The sequence below is a fragment of the Charadrius vociferus genome, unplaced genomic scaffold, assembly GCF_000708025.1.
Source record: "Charadrius vociferus isolate BGI_N301 unplaced genomic scaffold, ASM70802v2 scaffold298, whole genome shotgun sequence".
NCBI classification, from domain to species: domain Eukaryota; kingdom Metazoa; phylum Chordata; class Aves; order Charadriiformes; family Charadriidae; genus Charadrius; species Charadrius vociferus.
In genome coordinates this window covers 1,266,882-1,288,568 of record NW_009649936.1, presented here as the reverse complement: position 1 = coordinate 1,288,568, position 21,687 = coordinate 1,266,882, and the positions used below count along the sequence as shown (strand labels likewise).

Here is a 21,687-nt window from a genome sequence, read left to right as displayed (position 1 = left end):
GGGGATACAGTCATATGCAGTTTTTCAAACTACAGGAAGCACATTTGCTTTCTTTTTGTGTTTAAGTAGCCAGTGCAAAGTTCAGTTCAGTTCTGTGGTTTCAACAAAAACTTCTCTATTGCACTGGAACGGTGTCACACAGCACAGTTTGTGTTTCCAGCTCCATGGTGTTGCTTGAGCGTAGCTGCTGAAAGCGTGAATATATTTAGGACATTACTGAAGCATTTACATAGTTGTGAACTGGAATTTCTCCTGTCTGCTGAATTTCCTTTCTGAAATTCAAGATGCCATTGTCTCTGTGTCTGGTTTCTGCAAGGATCCTCAAATACAGTGTTGTTGTTATTGTGGGCTCACACTGATTGTTTGTCAGCAGTGAGCCACAGTGACAGTGACAGCCACAGTGACAGCCACATGACAGCATCTTTCTTGAATAGATCTTTTAAATCTTTAACAGGCACTTGTGAATGAAGAAAAGGAATTCTATAAAACCTCATGATTTTGAGACTGAAGATCTCTAGTATCTTTAGTCTCCTTTTTGGTCACTCTAAGCCTTTATTATATGCCGTTTGGTTTTTTTTTTTAATAGACACTTTTCTCTGACAGCTGCCAACTTCCTTAGTAAACCATGTAACCATGTTACTGTGACTTTTTCAGTAACATTGTGGAGCACTTAAATAGGTTCTCAATATGAAGAGCAGTGGACAGGATCACACTCAGTGTGGCAAAGAGGTACAGAAAATACAGAATATGGGGTGATGAATAAGCCGTGTATCTTACCAGTATCAGAGAGCAAAGTGTTTCTAAATGTGTATCGTTTTGTTTCTTTAGGAGATTGATCTGCGAGTAAAATGGCCGAACGATATTTACTACAGTGATCTTATGAAGCTTGGTGGAGTTCTGGTAAACTCTACACTTATTGAAACAACATTTCATATACTTATTGGTAAATGTCTATTTTCAAGCTTTTCTATACTTTTTTTCTGAATAAATTTGTTATTAATGTCTTTATGAGTTCAAATGAGGAGGACAAGAACAAATAATGACAGCAAGCATAAGGAAATAAAGCACAATATTAAATCAAAAGGAAGCACGAAAAGTAAATGTTTTCATTTTTCTTAATAATTCCATATGCTTGACAAGAAAAACGTAAATGCAAGCATCTGGGCTAGTGTAGTGGAGTTCAAAGAAAGAGCATTACGTGAGAGAGGGAAAATGTCCTCCTTGATCTATTGCAAAGAATATACTGAAAAATGTATCCGTTTTTTTCTTTTTTTTTTTTTTTGCAACATGACAAATTGTTAAGTAATGTGCTTTTTAAATCAGTAGAAGAGCTACGTACACATAGTAATGTTTCAATTTCTCCTCTCATCCTTTAAAAATTTATTGATAACTTGTTTCTGTTGATACCTTCCTAGAAACTGCAATATTGCTAGTAAAGCAGCAGTGAATTAATGATTTGATTAATTAATCGCTTTCTTTAGTTTTCCCAGAAATTAGAATTTGCAATGTAGTTGGGAAGGCTGGGTCAGGGAGCAAGGAATGACAATCTGATTATTGGGAAGGTGAGCAGTCTGCCTGGAAGGCTGGTTCCAAAAGGGTAGCCCAGCCAGTCTCAAAAAGACCGTATGTGTGTTTTCCAGCAAGTCCCAGTGCTGTAACAGGGGAAGACATTTAGGTGCACAAGTAAATATTGAGATGCTTTTATAATTTCAAGTACGATAATCATCCTGTTATTTGTTAAGGAAAATGTCTTCCCTAACTGCCAGCAGCACAGATCTCTCAGACATGCTCAGAAACCTGCCAGCAGAGATCCAGGGTCCAGTTTCAAAAATAATTATCTGTGCTATGTCTGAAAAATTAAAAGAAAGTTCCTTAGCAAGTCTAAAAGGTTAAAGAAGAACATGATAGTATTTGCTTTATATTTGAATGTAGCACAGTAGATGAGTAAAGTATCTTGCAAAGAGTGTGGACATGATATTGTTTCTGTCGAGGTCCTATAAATTTTCAGGTGCAAACAAGCAAAACAGTTGAAGTAGTCATCACCTCTTTCCGTGAAACATGCCCAGTCATTAAATTTTCTATTCAATTGTTATATCCTCATTTTGTAAATTATCTACATGTACAGAATGGAACACTTAAAAGAGTCTCTCTGTGCCCCATCAACCATTTACTGCTTCCATATGTTTTTCCAGAGCCTGTTCTGGTTAACACAAGAAAAGCACAAATGGCTCCAAAAATAGTTCATCTTATCAAATATCTCTTTGCACATTACATATTTCTTTTGGACCTTGTGTTGCTTACCCTGAACACCAAAACATTCAATTCAAATGGAAACTTTCTTTATGCATCCTCTCTGATGTCTATAGGAGTTAACTTGGTGGTGAAAGGTCTGAGGTATGTACAAAGATGTATATTTTCATCAGCTTTCTTTCGGCTGGAAGCTTCTAAGATTGAAACTTACTTGCCACATACTAGTCCAAGGATCTGTTCCATCATTTTGATGACATATGTCACTGAGAGTAGTAGGGGTGACTCACGACATCTAATTTGTGATATTAGCAGTAGCAACGAGATCAAACTTCCACAACAGGAAAGGTAAGCCAGACCTCCCCTTTCTACAGTCATGCAGATTCCTTTCCTAGACATTAATGTTCATTTGGCACTCATGAAGAGTATTCCATAGATGAGGGTAACGATCAAAATCAAAGATCCATCTACATGGCTTCACTGCTCTGAGAAGTATTTCAGAAGAGTAAGGCAAGAGGCAAACCTGCCTTTTCACCTCTACCACGTGCCAGAGGCCTCACAGATGACACAGTTCATGTTCGTCTCTTTAAACGTGTTTTTAAAAAAATCTTTTTAAGAACTTAGTTGTTGTGGGACTTTTGGAAGAAGAGTTCTGCAGGAGAATGTACTTCATTAATGTAAGGGCCAGACTCAGAACAGACGTAAGCAGTCAAACACAAGTGGAATGCAAGGGACAGCCAACGTGCTTGACCGACAAAAGCTCTGTCTGCTTCTGTGTGCAGCTAAGGCATGTCTGAACAGTGTGCAGATGCTGAAGGCAGGGCTAGCCTGCCATTTGAAGACATGTTAGCCACATCAGCACACTGTGAGGTCGGTGCTAAATGTTTGGTTTTCACTCTTCTCACATGGGCAATGCAGAGATACCCCAAGAGTCCTGAGCACCTAACGTTTTTCAAGTTAGCTGGCTACATTTTTGCCACCCTGTTTATCCCCAAATGCCTCTTCCTCAGCTGAGCTCATCACCTCAGTATGTCTTTCATGTCCATTTCAGCTTTTGGGTTGCTAAGTAGTGGTCTCCATACATACACGCCTGAGTGTCCTGAGCCTGCAGAGGAACTCCAAGGCCCCGTTATGCACTTTGACAGTACCAATCACAGTATAATGGCTACAGTCACTCTCTCTTCATCGTATGGTATTTGAGTGTAACCAGCTGAGTTGGGATTTGCTGGCGTGGCACATTATATTTTCCAGTTCATTGTCCTTTGACTCTTTCCAGTAACATGTTTCTCCTCATTTCCATGGGATGTATGTGTTGGTACTGGTGTCACTGTGGCTTTCTCTGCATGCATTCTCTGACTCGTTAAAAGTCAAAAACTCCTTTTCACTGCAGAGATCCTTCTTCTCATAGTTCATATGGATTACTTCCATATATGAATAGTCTCATTAATAGCAAATTTACAAAAAAGTGCATCTGGACCTTCTTGCAGATGGAGGTGTAACATGTCTAAACCTGATTGACAGACTGGGTTTTTATCCCAAATGTCTGAGGAAAGAAAAATCTAAATTATTAGGAGAAAAAAATAAACAGGTAATACAATATATTTCTTTACATCCCTTGAAGCCTGTTTCAGCAGGCTGCAAAAAAAGGCCCCAAGAGCCATATTTAAATAAGAAAGGCGTTCTGCCAACATTATTCTAGCTGGAGAAATCTCAGCGAGAGACTTGAGGCTTCTAAAGGATATGCTGTGGCAAGACAGATAAGGCAAACTGGAGTCTTACATGACAAACTTAAATCTTCTGGGCTTTTCAGAGCAAGCCAAACAGAGCTTATCAGCTGAGTAAAAAGGCTTAATTTTCAGAAAATGCCATTGGCTAACTGTAGTAGGCAGAAAGGTCTCTTAATTAAATTTTAGACGGAAAGATAAAATTCCATCTTAAAGTATGATCAATGATTTACTCTCAATTAGCTAATGACCTATCAGCTTCCAGGGAGTAAAAGAATTTCTCACTTTGGTGTTATTGTGACATGCAAGTTACCACTTACCATCTTCCAAAGCTACGTCGATAGGATGGTGTGTTGTTGAAAGGACTGCACTAGTTCTGCTTCTCCAATTTTGAGGAGGCATTTTAAGGGCAAGAAACAACTGAAATCTGGACTGTGATTTGTAATTGCGCAAGTAGGAAGATTTAAAGGTGTAAGAGAGTGAAGAAAAACAGCTACTGGAAACATCCTTAGAGATAATTGTGTCAAGTAGTTGAATGAAGTACTGACCTTCTGGTGGTAATAAAGTGTTCATATTTACAGATCGTGTCCTCTTCTTTTGGTTTATCTTCTTCAGGCTTTGGATTTAATGTGGACAACAGCAACCCCACCATATGCATCAATGATCTCATCACAAAATTTAATAAGGAAGAGGGGACAAAGCTGAAGGCTTTGACCGCAGACTGTCTTATTGCAAGAACTGTAACTGTGCTAGAGAGGCTTATAGATACTTTTCAGGAGAAAGGGCCCAACGGAGTTCTTCCCCGTTACTACAAGTACTGGATACACAGGTAAGAAAGTTGGAAAGAACTCATGGATATTTTGTATTTTTCTACTTTTTCTACTAGATTGCCTTTAAAAACTAGTGACTTAATTAAAATATACTCCTAAGTAGGAAATAATGTTTTAAGGGAGAATAAAAATAGCACATAGTAAAATCAATGGACTAGCACGAGTTCAAGAATGCTTCTGGGTATTTTTACATGTATCATCTCAAAACAAAGGGAATTGGGAATGATTTGTTTAGCTAGTGATGTAGCTGCTGTATTCATATATTTTACTAAAAAAAAAATAACTGTTTGGATTAACTCCAACTCTGTTAATTCCACAGAAAAAAAATAAAGCAGGTAGCAAATGCTGCCGAAATCATTCTCTGTAAAGAACCAGTGAAATGGGAAATAAAATATTCTGCTAGATATTAGTCCGCTGAGCTATTTTTAATTGTTTCTGCAGTGTCCACCAATTAATTTCTGTCTGTTTCTTTTCATTTGCAGTGGTAAGCAAGTCCGCCTCCACAATGAGGAGGGCCCGATTGCATGGATAGTCGGGATAGATGATTATGGATTCCTTCAAGTTCATGAGGAAGGCAAGGGCGTAGAGTCTGTGCACCCAGACGGCAACTCTTTTGACATGCTGAGAAACCTCATAGTCCCAAAGCATTAATAGTCCTCAGAGCTCACAGCGCACAAGGAGGCTCTCTAGTATTTGCCACCAAGTAGCTAAACCTGCTTGAGGGTGGGAAGGGTAGTTAATAGCTTGGGTTTTGGGGTTTTTTTTTCTGATTTTCTGATATCTTTGTTCTTTGACATGGGTAACTTCAACAGTTAAGAAGAGGTAGTTTCTCATTGCTGAAGGCCTTTATTTTTTCATATTAACTTTAAAACACAGCTATGTTGCCATTCTTTGTAAGCATCTATTCTTTAAAAGGAACCCGATTGCAAAGGGGTGCCTTGCAATGAACAGAACTTTCTCTTCAATTACACACTGTGTTTGAGAAACTGAAGTGGCTGAATATTTCCTTTTTGTGTCTCTGTGTTTTCATTGTGCTTTAGCACAATGCAGTACAGTATTTACATTTTTACTGTGTTTTTTTTAAACTAAATTCTGGTTTCTGTGGTGGAAACAGCTGGAAGAGCTCATCATATATTTCTGAATTGCTGGGATTATCACTGTGTTTAGATTCAGGTCTAAGTAGAGCCTTGCTGGTTGGGTTCTCCAAGTGGGCCTATACAAGAGTTTGCCATCCTGTGCTTTGATCTCAGGTCTGCAACTCGGTCATGGCTGCCTTTAGTTTTTGGGGAGTTTTCCATCAGCACTTAAGAACTGTGGTCAGTTATCCAAATTATTTGTACTCTGCTTTTCTTAGTCAATTGGATCTGAGTAAACTGTCTCATATCACCTTTGAATCATAGTCTTCCAAGAGGCTCTAGCACCCCTAAGAATAGGCCACTGGAGTAGGGTATCACCTATCTGCAATCCTCTTATCCAGGTTATTGTGGGATCCCATGTCAGGAGAGGGAAGTCTAAGTAGTTTACAACTTAATAGTAATTCTGTTGTAATAGCAATGAAATTAAGTGAATCAATAACAGAAAAATGCCCCACTCTTAAAATCCCTGCCATAAAAAACTACTATAGTGAAAAGGAGAAAACACATAGTTAACCTGTCTCCAGACTCTCTTCCATTGTTTCTGTTGTCACCCCCTTTCCCAAAGCATCTGGTTTTGCTGCTGACAATTAAAAGCAAGAGGTTTGACATCTGCTGACCTGAAAGTAGCTTGCTTTGGGGGCTGGTGGCACAGTTCCCGGGTAGGTGTAACAGCTTGGCTGTGATTGGAAAGCAGCGCAAAGTCGGCATGTGGGAGCTTCCGTGCGATGGCAGCTTGTCAGGTTTTTCTCCTGGGCAAGGCCAATTTGCGCCAGGAGGCTTGGCCACCACGGCGCTTCAAACAGTTCTCTGCAAATGAAAAGTTTGCCATAGGTGTGATGTGGGCAGCTTCATTTCCTCAAGTAGGCAGCGCTGCTTATTACCTTACCTCGTCCCTACTGAAGGTGGATCAGCCTAATTGGTTTCCACAAAGGACTTCTGTCTACTAGCCAGAAATGGGGGTTTTAGGTTAAAGTTCACCTCATAAACAATCTGAACATGTTAGTAGATTGTTTCAGTTACAAAGCCAAGAAGTCTTAAAACAAGAAAGCTAGTCTGTAATGGTAATTTAGAGTAATCCTCACATATTAGGGTTTAGGTGGTTTGGCAGCAAGTGCTAGAAATTAAGTTGTCCCTATTACATTTAGGATTTTATGCTCCATATCACAGTAGATTTGCGTGTGTGCCTGGTTGTCCGTCCCCTGCTGGTTTGTTTTCCCCCATGATCCACATCATATGAGACTGCACACCGACATTTCACAGAACTGTACAGAGGAGTGTAGACAGCTGTTAATTGGCATAGTTAAAATCATGCATATGAACACCATTTTTTGCTTTATCCCACCAGGGGCTTTCAAAACTGCTTTGGGCTGTTAATTTTCGGCAGCTACCTTTATTTCAGAATCAAATAATGATGCATATTATAATCAAATGCAACTTGAGTCTGAGTTAGTAAAGTTTAAATAAAAAGAAGAGCCCGTTTATGTACATGTGTATAAAAAAATGTGTGTGTGCATACGCACACCCACATCTTCCTTGTGCGTCTTCTCTTCTACCTTTTCCTTCAAGCAGCTTATGAGCAGCACGTGCTGCTGCAGGTCAGCTATGGACAGCATAGCCCTTTTTCCATCCACAGAGTTTTACAAAACTTTAGCTCTGTACCTCAATCCGATATTTGTAGCTAAAACACTGTCTCTGTTTTGGTACTGTAGGGTGTGCCTATAGGAAGCACCTTTGATTTCGCTTATATTCCAGATAGATAGACTCATTAGTGCCTGTAGAGATTTCTCTTAACCAGGTCCATGCATCACGTTTTAACTTGAATTCCTTCCTTAAAACACACTGTTCCTTCGCTACGGAGAAGTACTGTAAAAGAAGGACAGGGGAAAATGCTAAAACATGTTCCTGTATTAAGAAGGGCAGAAAGGACCCGCAAACCTTCACTCAGCTACACTGCCACAGTGTCTGAGCAGCAAGCAGATGGATTTTCTTAATAGGAAAATGCTGCGGTATTTCCTGGTTGCTCTTGTTCCGTTTGGATTTCTTCATAGCCTTCTTGATGAAAAGCTTGTTCTAGCCTCATTTTGAGTTGTAAGATTATTCTGAAAATTTTTGCATTGGAAAGAAACTTAGCGTTGAACTCCCTTTCTGCAAATGAGAACTAACGAAGTGTGGGTGTGCCGGGGCAGAGGTGGGCGCTGTGGGGACGTACCCCTTTGCCTCCACCATTGAGTGGCCTATCCCGTGTGTCTAAAACTACCTGTTGTCTTGAGGAAACGGCCTTCAGTTGGACGAAGTGTTTGTTACAAACCTGACCTTTCCTCCAGAAGAACCAAAGAACTTCACAAAGAAATTTGGTGTTGTATAGCGAGCAGCTGCAGAAGGTCCTTCTGACAAGCAGCTGTTGCTGCCCGGAAAGGCAACGAACCTTCCTGTACCACACGCACCCGAAGGTGGATGGGGAGCGCAGCCAGGACTCTTACTCTTTCGATGCCAAACTTGGCACACCCAGAAAGCCACAACGTTTTTGTATGAAAGTCATTGTTGTGATGGTTCTTTATGCAGGACAGACAAATGTGGTGTAGAGTGTCTCTGGACGTAGGTATGGAGAGAATCAGACAGCTCCAGATCCAGAAATAATGCACTGAAAATGTTTTATTTCATTCAACTGTCTAGATCAGTAAAACACCTCTTTCATTGTGAGGCTGATGTCATATCTTAAACTATTTTCTTGATGAAGTGCTTTCAAAAAGCATTCATTACGGTGTCCGTATTTCTGTGACTTCATTTTTTTTCCTCCTGGAGTCTGTTATAACGTTTCTCATTACACATTGTGAAAATATTTGTAGAGATTGTTTATTGATAGGAAAACTTCTGCCGAGCAAGCTGGGTGTCTTGGCACGTGTCTGTGTTCAGAAAGAGTAAGCGGGTCGTGTCCAGTCAGCACCAATGCTGTTTCCAAAGATTTGAAAAAGTAATAATGTACTTAACATTTAAGAGTTCAAGCAGTACATCTCACTTCTAGTAAAAGGTTTTATAAGACTTTAGAGCATTTTTTTAAATATATCCAACAAATATAATCTACTTCAAGGGCTATTACCTAGAAATAATATTAAAGCATTGAATTCTTTATGCTGCTGCTTCACTGTACAAACAATTTTTTTCTTTGCTTTTTCTGATTGAGCTACAAGACATCAGCAGTCTAAAAAATTACTCTCTGCAACTACTTTGGAATATACAGTAACTATATAAAAAAAATAAATTGAAGTACAGTTTAATATCTGTCATGAAAAAGATTTGTGCCGCAAAGAGCTGATTCCTGGGGGTAACTGGTTTGATAAAAGCATTTGCATGCATGACTTACTGCAGTGACGCGCCGCACTGATCAGACACCAAAGAAATTAAGTCTGGACTGGGGTCAAATCTGAACAGAGGTCAAAAAATGATGGCGCGCCGTGGGCTGCGGCCGTGTAACACACCACTGAGAAAAAAGAACTGCAGGGAGGAATTGTAAACCAATGTCGTGTTTGAGTATCCTGCATTAGCGCGTTTCATTAGCAATTCTGTGTTATTTTCAGTTCCCCAGGGGTCTTCCTTTAAAATGCAACGTGGCTAAAATACAATAAATAAAAAAAATCTTTGTATTTTATAGTACATTAACTGTCAAATATAGTACATATTACAAACGAAATAAATTTTCAAATGTGCAACATTATTCTTTGTGACACCCTGTGTTTTGTAGTAAAAAAGAAATCCAACTCACTTTTCCTTTGGCTACAGGATTTTATTAACATTTTAACAGTTTTGTTTTACATAATAAATAAGCAAAAATGCTTTACATTTTTAGGGAATACATATATAATTCTGAGCATTAATAGGTTGTTTGTTTTGCGTGCTTTTTCACCTACATTTGCCAAATAGCTTTTATCTGCATCATATAAAAAAAGCAAAATCTAATGTTCAGGAAAAAAATGGAATAATAAAATTTTCTGTTTTGTTTTTGAAGTATGACTGAAATGTTGAAAAATCCTTGTTGTCCTGTTTTGTGGGTTTTAGAGAAATACAGGTATTCTGGCAGGTTTCCCATTCATTTGCACTTTCTCTCAGTGATACATTCTCCAATTGTGCATCTATTGTCTGTCTGCTGTACTTAATTTCATTAAATTACTTTAATACCCTTTTTCGAATTACAGGGCTACTGGGACACGGAGAGAAGTCTGTTCCCTTATCACTTTGTTTACATGGTGGTGTTTCTATTAGTAAGATAAAAACTTTGAGACCTCAGTATGGGATAACCGTTTCCAACTTTAGATTTTGGTAAAATATTCCCTCTCTGGCTCTCTTTCTCTCTCACTCCCATATTGTTTACTTGCTAGATCTGAACTCCCCTAAGAGTTAAAATCCTGTCAAGTCACATGACAGAGGTATCTGTAGTGGCTCAGACAAGTACGGTAGAGAGAAATGAGGTTATTTTTCATAATATATTCCAATTCACACTCCACTTCTGTGCCATAATTTTTTCCAATTATTAAGACTGTTGCCGCTGTCAGTGGCGGTGCCGCATTCTGCAGTACGGGTGTGCTGTGAACATCTGTAGTTTGACTGACTAAAAGTTGTATTTTTTTCTCTCAGTATAATTTACTCACATTCCAGATGCGAACGTGCAACTGCTGTTTCTATTTTGGAATGGCAGGAAAAAATATTTCACACATTTGCTTTTTTAATCACAGCTCTTTTCTAAACCTACCCTGTATTATCATATGTGACTGCATAATTGATTCATTATTGCCTAACAGGGAAAGTTCATGTACCTGAATATCACATACTATAAAACATCTGCGGGAGAATGATGGAACACCTCCTCTGCTCAGGCTCATTGCATAAAGCCTGGAAGTGTGAATAACAAGGTAGACGCTGGAAAAATATTTTGTGGTATTTTAGTGGAAAATATCAATGGCGTTTTTTTAACCGAAGCCTAATTTGTACGTTCCTGAAAACATGTTTTTATAGTGAGAAGTACTTACAAGAACAGAAAAATACGCCACATCGACTTTTTGTGCAGCAATGCCACTAATGAGGTATAGAGAAAAGTGCGGTATGAGTGTTGTGCATCAGGTTTCTTTTTAACGATGCAAACAATGTCAGTTACTCCTTTATAGGACATGGTTTTAATTTAACATAACATACAAGCCGTAGCATAATTGTATCTTTTAAGGAGCTGGGCCCGTTTATTAGTAACACTGGCTGGGAAGGATGTTAAGCAAAGCCACTGTAAAACCAGCTTGTGTCTCATCGCTTCAATTTATAAAGTCAGAATGACAGTAATGTTCACTCGTAACATTGCTGTGGACTTGCTGACTTCTCCAGCGTTAGACAAAACGAAGAGTGCGGTTACACTGAGTGAGTGAATATGCGGGTTTGGTTCTGCCTTTTGTTTAAAGTCGGTATTCTGGTAACAGCTGATTAGGTCTTTTTTGTTGTATTTATCACAAAATATATTTTTCGTGCTTTTTTAGCAAATGAAAAAGTCAGACAACTGTGAGGTTCCAAGTGAACATCAATTTAACTGCATAATAAACCCTTCTCTGTTAAGCTTTTAATAGGAAGCAATAAAAATACTGAAAATTGTTTTCAAACATATGTTTTAAAAGTATTTTTGTGTGCTCGGAGCAATAAGTATTCATACGTACAAGGAGGTGACTGAATATTATTGCTGCATATGAAAGATGGACAATATGTAATTTTTAAAAGTGTGTATTTCAATACTTTTTTATCTGACAAGGTGCAATCCATGAGCAAGTGTTTTTCCATATTGCACAAGCCAGGTAAGCATTTTCTTCATCGAAGGTCTCTCTAAAGAGTCTCTTATAAGAGAGAGGAAGTTTTAAAAGCGTAAATCAGCCTTGAATTGGACTAAGAAATGTAGCTAAGTTATAGCTGACTCAGCTGTACAAAAACCTTTATTGTTGGTATTTACAGCGATTACTTAGGTAGTCATTCCTTGTTTTATCAAGAGCACACAATGTTTGGGGAAGCAGTTGAAAAACAAAGTGGGTTGATGGTTGTCAGTGAAACGCACACAGTTCCGTATGTCTCCTCATTTGTAAACTTTACAAAGAAGCAAAAAAAAACCAAAAGACAGGGAAATCTATTCCTGACAGGCTGGACAAAATGTCAGTGTGCGCTGTATGCTTTTCACTTGCTACAGTTTATTAGCACAAATTGAGATGTGTGCAAAGTGTTTCAGTTCCAAACCCCGATGTCCTCAAACTCAGCTTGACTTCAAGTGCAACTTTGGTTTTTGTGGTTGTGCAATGACTTTCGATTTTCCGTATTCGGATTGTCCGCTGACCAAATTTGTGAAGTGCACGAATCAGTCAAATATTAATCTTATCTTTGTGTTGACAATGAGATTTGTGCTTAAGGAAGTTCGGTCTGTTAAAAACCAAACATTTCAAACTTCAGAAGTCTACAGGTAAGTTTAAAATAAAGTATAAACATTCATTATTGACTTGACTGTAGAGAAAACATTTCTGGTGCTATTATTAAGATGTATTTTTGACTAGCTGGTTTGAAAATCTTTGCAGCCTTCTCCCAGAATACTCAGTGAAACACTCATTTTAGAAGTTTCTTTTTCTTATTGCAATGTTTTTATGGGGAATAGTTTTTAGTTCCTGCTACGTGATTTGTCCCAATTCGCCATGACAAGGCCTGTAACCTTTTAATACATATCTTTGTATGTATTAATTTGTGATATCGTTCCTTGTCAAGATAAATGGTGGTAGTAACAATCTCAGAACACTGAAATCTATGTTAAAGAAATCAAATTTAGATTTGATTTATTTAGTTGAAAAACTTTTTGATAATTAATAAATAAGCATTTTCCAAACTGAGTTCTGTTTAGTTAGTGCAGCCGTATCATGGATACTGAAAATCACCACTCTCTAATCAAAGTTTATTTGCCAGGATGTTTAACATGTGGGTGGAGAGTTGATGTCAGGTTTCACACAGTTTGTCAAAAAATACCTAAACTAGAGTGTATATTTATGATAATGTTAAAAAAACCTTGAATGTATTTTGAGAAGGAGGGGGTAAGGAAAAAAATGTTCTTCATATAAATCTCTGCATATAACACCTATCATTTAATTTTGTTGCACACTATAAAATAACAAAAATAAGATCTGTAACATGTCTTCTCACTGGCACCAGAGCTTGATCTGTGACAACGAAGCACTGAAGCTAGATGTAGGGGTTTTTCCTGACCTGGAAGTTACTGTTACACGTGGCTTGCCAGGAACACACAAGTCTGTCCCTCGTTGACCTTCAGCTATGCTCAGTAAATGTAACCGTGTTTTCTCATGCTTTTTGCAAATCATTACAGTTTGTCTTCTTAATTGAATGTAAATACTCCTCTATTACCGTCACCTTCCATTGGCTATTATTACAGAAGTTCCAATATAATGGGGTAGTGCAGATTCCTTGTGGGTTTCTGGAGAAGAAGCTGATGAGGGGCTTTGGTTTTTGTAAATAAATGTATTTACTTCCTCGGAATTGTATCCATAATTTTCTCCTACATGTCCTGTTGCTGTACATGATGAAGTTTGAAATGTACCATGTTTGGCTAAAACATGGTGATAATTTAGAAGCACAAATGGAACTTGTCCGGAGGGTCTCACATCCATCACACGTTCACTTTCGGAGTCATGATCGAGCTTTACAGTCATTCTCTCATCACTGTCCAGTTCATCTGGATTTGTAGCATGGTGATTGATATGCCCATATTTGGGTTCTTTCATACAAATCCTTCTTGTTTGCTCATATACTGAGGGCACTGGCAGGAGATGACTTAATTGTCCTATAGCTTTAGACTGAAAACATTCTGATTTTGGCAGCAAGGAGTTAGCTATTGAGTTTGAAAAAGAGCTTTCATTAATGCTCATTTTTTCTTGTAGGTCTCTGTTAAAAGCTAACTTGTTTTCTTCTTTAATGAGGTGGTGGGGTGGCTGAATCCTGGTTTCTATTTTGTTGGGTTTCATGATGCCGGAATCGTACATCTCTTCTTTGTATCTGCTGCTTGGCATGGGTGCTGTGCAGCTTGTAAAGTTATCAGATAGAGCATCTTGGCTGTATCTTCTGTTTGATATGGGCACTTGCGGGAAAGAGAAAACATGTTAATTACTGACAGTGAGCTCATATAATAGACTCTAGCACTTTTTAAGACTGAATTTTAATACCGATTTGGTTTGGGCCAAATCCAAGTCCCAGTGAAGACATCAGAGACATTCCCATTTGCCTCGGTGGCTTTGGATAAGTCTCTTTAAGACAGTGCTGAGGAAAAAAAACAACCACCCCAACCCATTCAGAAGGGCCAACAGTGTTGAACAATTCTGAAAAGATTTTCCATGCCCATTTGTTTATTTGACTGAATAATTATAAATCACTGTCATTACTAATATGGTTAAATCGGGGAAATTAAACCAGAGAAATGTTTGGAAATGTGACCTCCTATCAAAAACCTTGGCCTTAAGTAAGCTCTTTTCAGAGATTTATCAATTTACCAAGGGATGGATAACACTTACTACTTGTCAATGAGTGAATGATTAGAGTAAAACAGAATTTATTCTTCCTGTCACTGTGGAAGTATATTGGACACTTGACCTTGTAAGGAAAGAAGAGAGTGTGTAGTATTAGATACTGACGTGTGAGTATCTAATTTGTAATATCTATTTGTGATATATTTAATATCTAGATTGTGTCATGTTAAAGGCTTTGCTTTTTCTCTTTGAAAAACTAGCATCAGATTGAAAAGCAATATAAATACTTCTCGAGTAATGCTGTATCTCTGCTCTTAAGGTACTATCATGTAATAAGGATACATGTATAATATAAATGTAATTTACAATATACACTGAAAACATTTGTTTGAATGTGGGAGTACTAAACTGGGTACGCCTGGAAAATCAGAGGCTAATTTCTTAAATTTTCAAGAAAATATGAACCTAGGATTTCTATTCAGGCTTTTCCTCTAAAATATATTGAGTAATCTTAGTTTTCTCTTGAGTTTCTGCATGGTAGCTGAATTCTTGAAACAATCTGAATTGGTTTTATCATTTTCTGCTTGGCTTACGCGGTTTTTCCGTTTTGTACACTCCCATTGACAAATGGTAAAAGAAAAAGCCACTGGTTAACTCCTATAGAGTATGGCTAAAATTAAGCGAGTACTGATTTTTTTTGCACTGTCTTGCATTAAAAGTTTGACAGTTATACTACTCCTCCAAGGCATATTTGAAAGGTTTATGTTAAAAGTTAAATGAGGCACTTAGCAAATTTCTCAAATTAAACCTGAACTGTATTTTGTGTTATGCTCACCGAAAGCCCTGGACACCTAAGTGCCTTTTGTAAAAGGGATTTTCTGTTTTTCTAAAAATTTTATTCAACATCTTAAAAGTTTTGGAGTTCCCCTATAGTGGTTGCTGACGTAACTGTACCTGCTAATAATTAAATATTCCCTGTGCTATAGTAGACTGGCAAAGCCTTCATGTATAACAGAGGAAGCAGAAATAGCTCGATTGTACCTTTTTTTTATATGCAGAGCTTCATTAATTTCAGAGGGAGTTGCACCACATAATTAACACCAGAATTTAAACAGGAATCTGGATGCAATTTCTTCTTGATCAACCCACCACCCTCCTAGAAGCAACAACCTTTCACATTATTCTTTTTCATTTCCATGTATATATTTTGTACCTAGAAGTATATGCAGTCCTAAGTAAACTGAATGCTCATCAGCTGTTGAAAAACGGCCCTCTTAGATCACAAATCAAAACAGGGATTCAGCCGCATGCTTGAGTATTACTTGGAAATTTTACCAATTTAATTATACTGCTACAATTTTAACTCCACATTTGGCATTTTTACATGAAATAAGTATACGTGCTGAGAGCTACTCACATAGAACTAATATGGTTTAACTAATCTGGTATACTGGTTCTAGTGTTTTTTCCCACTTGAGACATCCACAGAAGTGATGGTTTCGTTCTCCCACTGCAGCATGCAGTATAGTTACTTTATGCCTGTACTCTAATCTCTGGACAAAAGATTGTCCTTTTCGTTTTTTAGAGCCCACACTTGTAAGAAGCTGAAGCATCACAGCAACCAGTTGGCCCCGTCTTATCTTCATTTTTATGATCTCAGATTCTGCTGGGCTGATGGCTGCCTTCTCGCTACCAAGAAGTAATTTGCATACTTGGGAGATTTACAAGATATTATCTATTTTGTTCTGTCCTCTTTCTCAAACATGGTTTTCATCTCTTTTGTTGAGGAAGAAGGTAAGCGTCTGGTTAATTGTTTGCAGGCTTCCATTAAAGTTGTCAGCACATTCGTGGAGTTAGACCAGACAGTTAAGCAAGTCGTGTCTGCAGTGCAACAGAGCACAGTCAGTTCTGTTCGCTCGCATTCAGAACAGTTACTGGAGCTAGATGTAAATCTGCTTTTGTCTTCCTTTGCAGACAAAAACCCAAGGATGCCCTGGGACAGACTCCTCCTGTGGAGTTTTTCATACAGAAGTTAATAGAAAGCTGACCGGCTGCTTTGTGTTGCTGAAGGGCAGCACCCCAGGATTGCTTCCCCCCATCTGGCGTGGGGGCACTTGCCAGAGTACCTGCCTCAGCAGGTGCACGGGGGTCCCGTGCGTTCCACACTTCTCCAGCGCTGAAAACGCTTTACAGTCATTGAAGTCAGTGCATTAATTTGGGATGCTTTCTGGACTATTCTTCTGCCAGACCAACTCATCTATACTAAGTAAGGTAGATACACCAAGGTTGTATATCACACCGGAGTGATAGCAGCTTTCTAGACAGCGCTTCGCACTTTCTTGCACTGCCTCCGTTCCTAGCAGCCTACAACTGCAACAGTGAACTCAGTCCTTCAGGCATTGTGTCTCTGTTAATCCTTGCCAAGCAGCTCTGCTTTCCCACCTTGTGCATTGGGTACAGCTCAGGCAAGTTGAGGGAAAACCTGGAGATAAGCCCCCCTCACCTGGCAGCCTGCTCAGAACTCAGTATCCAACTGTCCAAGTGGGACAGGAAGGCTACTTTTGCAGGTATTGGTCTTCGTTCAAAACATATCATGTCTAGTTGTAGTTGCAGTATACTAGAGCAATCTTTCCCATGTTAAAAGCGGTGCTGCAGTGAGGTGCATTCCCTCCTCACCTTTACATAGTGCAGTCAAAGATCAGATGGTACTCAATGGAGAAAGATGCTTGCAGAAAAGGTATTTCATTCACAAACATTAATAGGTAGAGCTGCTCCTTGTTCTCTTATTGCCCCTATTTCAGGAAAAATGAAAGAAAGGCATCTTGGAAACGGCTTAAAGCAAATAGAGATTGATACTCGGCATTGCCCTTCATGCAGGGTTTTGCATCCTGTATGTGAAAAACCTTGTCCATTTTTAGACCGCAGCTGAAGCCCTCTTCATGCATGCTTTGCCTTGCATAATTTTTCTTGGGCTTTCTGATCTACACTAATCTTGGAAGAGTGTGCTTCTAACACTTACTACATGCTCTGAAAAGGCAGTATGCCAACACTTGAATGCTGGCATGTAGCCCATGATGTTTCAGTATGTTTCCCAATCATTTGTATAAGAAGACCTTCAGAGAAGAGGAGCAATTACTCAATTGCTCTGAGTTTTGCTGGAGACCAACGAGCAGAGCCACTGTACTGCTCAGGTCACGCATTCCTGTGTCACAAAAGCGTGCTGATAGTCCTCTGTGTCAAACAAAGCAAAGATACAATAGATCTTAATACTGTCCACGCCCCTGACATTTTTTTAGATTAGCTCAATATCTGTGCTGTGTCCTGGTCTGAACCCTAACTGCAAATCATCCGAGGCATGGGCTGATGTTGTAATTACTATGTTCTCCAAAAACGTGGTCTTCAAGACCCCTTTGCCTCTAGTGGAATACCCTTTTCAAGGATGACATATATTTCTTCCAGTAGTCACAGGCTAAAGAAGATAGACCAGAGGTTTTTCACAGATTTTCCTCGTGTTCTTCATAATTTCCTGAGTTTCGGCATGATTAGTGACACTAAGCTTCACATAGATAGTACAGAATGGCCAAAAGCGTAACTGACAAGAAGTGGGTACCGTGGTACCTACAGTAGTCATGTATCCATTCAAGTGTACTAAGGAAATGTCCCTGACTAAGAAGATGGTTGCCTTCTCTGAAGTGAGTTTGTTTTCTGATGATTAGGCCAGCTGGAAAAAAGTGGAAGAAGCTTCAAAACCAGATTCTGAGGCAGTAGCATCTGATTTGCAGGCAGTTTTATCTGCTACGTGCTTTTCCAGAGCTTTGATGGCTTGGCATGATCATCTTAAAATCTCTGATCTCTCCAAAAGAAACTATTTTCCATAGAGAAAAATGTCTCTGGCCTACGGCATTTTTGGCAGATGCCTCTATGGATGTGATGTGGAATAGCCCTAGCATCCAACCCGGTTGCCAGATGTCATATTTGGCATTGTCTTTGGATTGAAGATAATGACACTAAGCAGATCCTCTCTGCTTTGAAGCTTACTGGCTGTCAGTTTTTCAGTGAACCGCTGGAAAAAGCAGCAGTTTACAATGTAAGGAAGATCAGATGCCCCTTTCAATTCAAAGCAAAAAGTTGCTTCCAAAGGTTCAGCTTTCTCTTCTACCACCAGCCTCAGCAAAAGTACAACGGGGCTAATTCTACCTCAGGAGGAAACAAACTTTGGAACAATTAGATATAAATCCTCTTTGCAGTGGAGGCTCCGTTTTTCTTTCCCCCCTTTTAACTCTGTGTGTGTACTCAAGCAATGATCTCTGATCAGGCCTGAGCCTGGCCTTATTTTTTTTGCTTCCTAGATAATAAAGTTGTAAGTGCTTTTGCAGAGAATTAATTGTACCAAGACAGTTTTCTTCAAATGCCCAATAGCTAAACATCCTGTAAAATACATCTGTGCTAAAAAGAGAATGACATATTCCAGCTTAAGCAACAAAATCTCAAGTAGAAGTAGAACCAGAAGTAGGAACCGCCAGTATCACAGCTCCATTTTCCTGTTCATGAGGAAATGGTGAAGGTATGCATGCATGATGAAATTGAAAAATATCAGCAGTTGCTTGCAGGTTTATGTTGGGATTCTTTTTCCCCTAACATTTTTAACAGTATTCCCTCAGAATCCTTCTGACTAAATCTATTTGCTAGGAGTTATCTGTCTGTAACAACTGACTGATTGTAAATTGCTTGTCTGCTGCTGTGCTCACTGGACTTTTCTGGCAGATTTTTTGGCCACAATCAACTTTACAGACTGTTCTTGGAACAGACTGTTCTTTCCACATCCATTCTCAGTGTATCTGATGGCACCCGTTGACCAGCAAGGGGTGGGTCTACTTTTTCTGTCAGTCTCAGGGCATCTGTTAGTCTGGAAGTAGAGAAGAAAAACTGGGCACACTTCTGTACACCTAGAATAGCTTTGTTTCTGCAGACTTACTGGGTGTAATTTACTTCAATCCTTAAAATACGTAGCTTTTTTTTTCTTTTCCACAAAGATACGGCATCTTTAGAAAGGACAAAACCGTTTCTTATTTTTGGTCTGAAGATGCTCCATTTCACGCCCAGTCCACAACAGCAACAAAAGGAAACAAGTACATTAGAGGAGCATGAGCTCAGAAGAAGCATTTAACCTGCACTAGGCTGTAAGAAGAACTTCAGTCTTGCTCATTTTCAACCTAAACACAGAACAGTAAAATAAAATGCTACAGTCAGCTAGGTGAGGTCAATCAGCTAGGTGAGGTCAAACGGTCCTGGGAAGGACAAAACCCTGGGCAGAAGTTATTTGTTCCTCTGTGGGAGACACATTCAATGTCTAATACCGTCTTCCATCTGATGTAGCAAGCTCAGCTTTTAACATCTGCAGATATTCCCTTCAGATCTAGGATACCTGATGCCATGTCCCCAAGTGAATAAACGCTTGTTTCTGGTAGTCAAGATTCTTGAGCCTGTCTTTTCTAGCTTTTTTTTTTTTTTTAATTTCCACTATGGCTTCCTCTGTCACATCCTTAATGAAGCTAGAAGAAGAGTGTTTCCATCTAACTTTATACCAGTATGTCAACCAGTCACTCCTCATCAGTGATTTTTAACTAACTAAAATGGTGTGTGCAGATAAATATAAGGTATATGAGATCTAAGGATTAGAGTGTATCTTGAGTTTGTTTATTTAGTTACTTTATAGTTTTGCAAGGTTATTTCTTATAGGTTGCCACCTCAGAGAAGTCAATGTCTTCAGTGCTTCCTTCAAAGTATTTGACCTGACCATCTATATAGAAAGATGATTCAGTTGATCGGGGAGGAGCACTGAAGACATTTTCAAATAAAGCTGAAGACAGTGCATTTAATTTACTCATTTGCTGTGGTTACTGTAAGGTAAAGATATTCAGAATGGCTTCATACTCAGAAAGGACAACCTTCAATTTTTATGGAAATAGATCACATTTATTTTAATTTCTGTGTGTGAACTGAAGTACATTGGTTTCTTTCTGACTTCAGCAATGACTTACCTGGGCAATTCCACTAAATAACTCTGACAGTGCAAAACATGAAGGTAAATGGTGACAGCATTAAAGGAGGTGGTATCCCTGGCCTGTTCTAAAAGTGATCCTGGTGAATACATTTTTGCACCTGATGCTTTGATAATATTCCTAACCAAGTGCTGATGGTAATGTGAAGAGGGATAAACATATAAATACTATAAACATAGTGGTTGTTACATTTCACTGTTTCTGATTTTCCGTGTTTCCTAAACATCTTGTAATTCCTGTTTTCAAACTACGAATCTTTCCCAGACACCCCGCAGCTTTGCTTTACTTTTTTACTTTTTTTAAAGTGACACCCACCTTCATAACTCTGTGCAAGATTATGTCGGATGATGTTTACTGGCTGATCAGGAAGATTTTTGGATGGTGACTGGCTGTTGGGTACCAGGGAGTTGGCATAATGCCACTGGCATTCTCCATTTGTCTGCAGCGTACTCAAGAAAAATCGAGCCACTTCACAAGGTGCTCCTTGAGACTGCCCAAACTTTGAAGGCAACATTTGCTTTTTGCTACTGAAGACGTGAGAATCTACAGGGAAGTGTCCATAATGGTAAGAGAAAGGCAAGCTATATGACGGGGCATATAAAAGTTCACTGTTTTCTGAATGGAAGTTTTGTTCTTGAATGGTGGCAGCATTCACTGCAGGGCTGGATCGCCAGTTTCCCACCTGGCTGCATTCCAGTTTGTCTGTTTGGAATGAGCTGTATTGCTGTGGGAAAGAAAAAAAAAAAAAAAAAAAAAGACGGGAAGAGAGTTATATGACTAACTTTTGTATGAAACCATGTAACATATCATACAGGCACCCAAACCTGGGCCTCCTTGAACTGCAATCTCACTGGTTAAAGGGACTGGCTTACCAGTGCATTTAAAGTTCCTTGTCTTCATGGTAACTTTACCTTCACTTTACATGGGAACAAAAAACTATTTTGTCTTCCTAATGTTGAGGGTTTATTTGATAATTTTGCCAGTTGGATTTTAGCTAGTAAATGTAGGCAGTTGTAAATATCAGAGGGCAGAAGTTTGTTGCAAAGCACTGGAAGTCACTGATAAATGGAGTAGCAGACCATGACTATGATTTTGCATATGTTGGCATATCCAGCTTTAGAATGGTAGGAACGCAAAATCTGTCCTTTTCATCAGCC

At 38.9% G+C, this 21,687-nt stretch overlaps 2 protein-coding genes across 2 annotated transcripts in view; one reads left to right on the top strand and one right to left on the bottom strand.

Annotated features, from left to right (window-relative positions):
* The window catches only part of HLCS (holocarboxylase synthetase (biotin-(proprionyl-CoA-carboxylase (ATP-hydrolysing)) ligase)), a 117,843-nt gene extending 112,391 nt beyond the window's left edge, over window positions 1-5,452 (top strand). Inside the window, exons 9-11 of the mRNA XM_009891321.1 lie at window positions 829-943; window positions 4,587-4,800; window positions 5,284-5,452. Coding sequence (XP_009889623.1) covers window positions 829-943; window positions 4,587-4,800; window positions 5,284-5,452 — 498 coding nt within the window. The remainder of the gene's footprint in view (window positions 1-828; window positions 944-4,586; window positions 4,801-5,283) is intronic.
* A 7,903-nt stretch (window positions 5,453-13,355) lies between these two features.
* The window catches only part of SIM2 (single-minded family bHLH transcription factor 2), a 56,582-nt gene continuing 48,250 nt past the window's right edge, over window positions 13,356-21,687 (bottom strand). The window contains exons 10-11 of the mRNA XM_009891320.1: window positions 20,846-21,254; window positions 13,356-14,083 (exon numbers count right to left, since the gene is read on the bottom strand). Of these exons, the coding sequence (XP_009889622.1) occupies window positions 13,356-14,083; window positions 20,846-21,254 (1,137 nt within the window). The remainder of the gene's footprint in view (window positions 14,084-20,845; window positions 21,255-21,687) is intronic.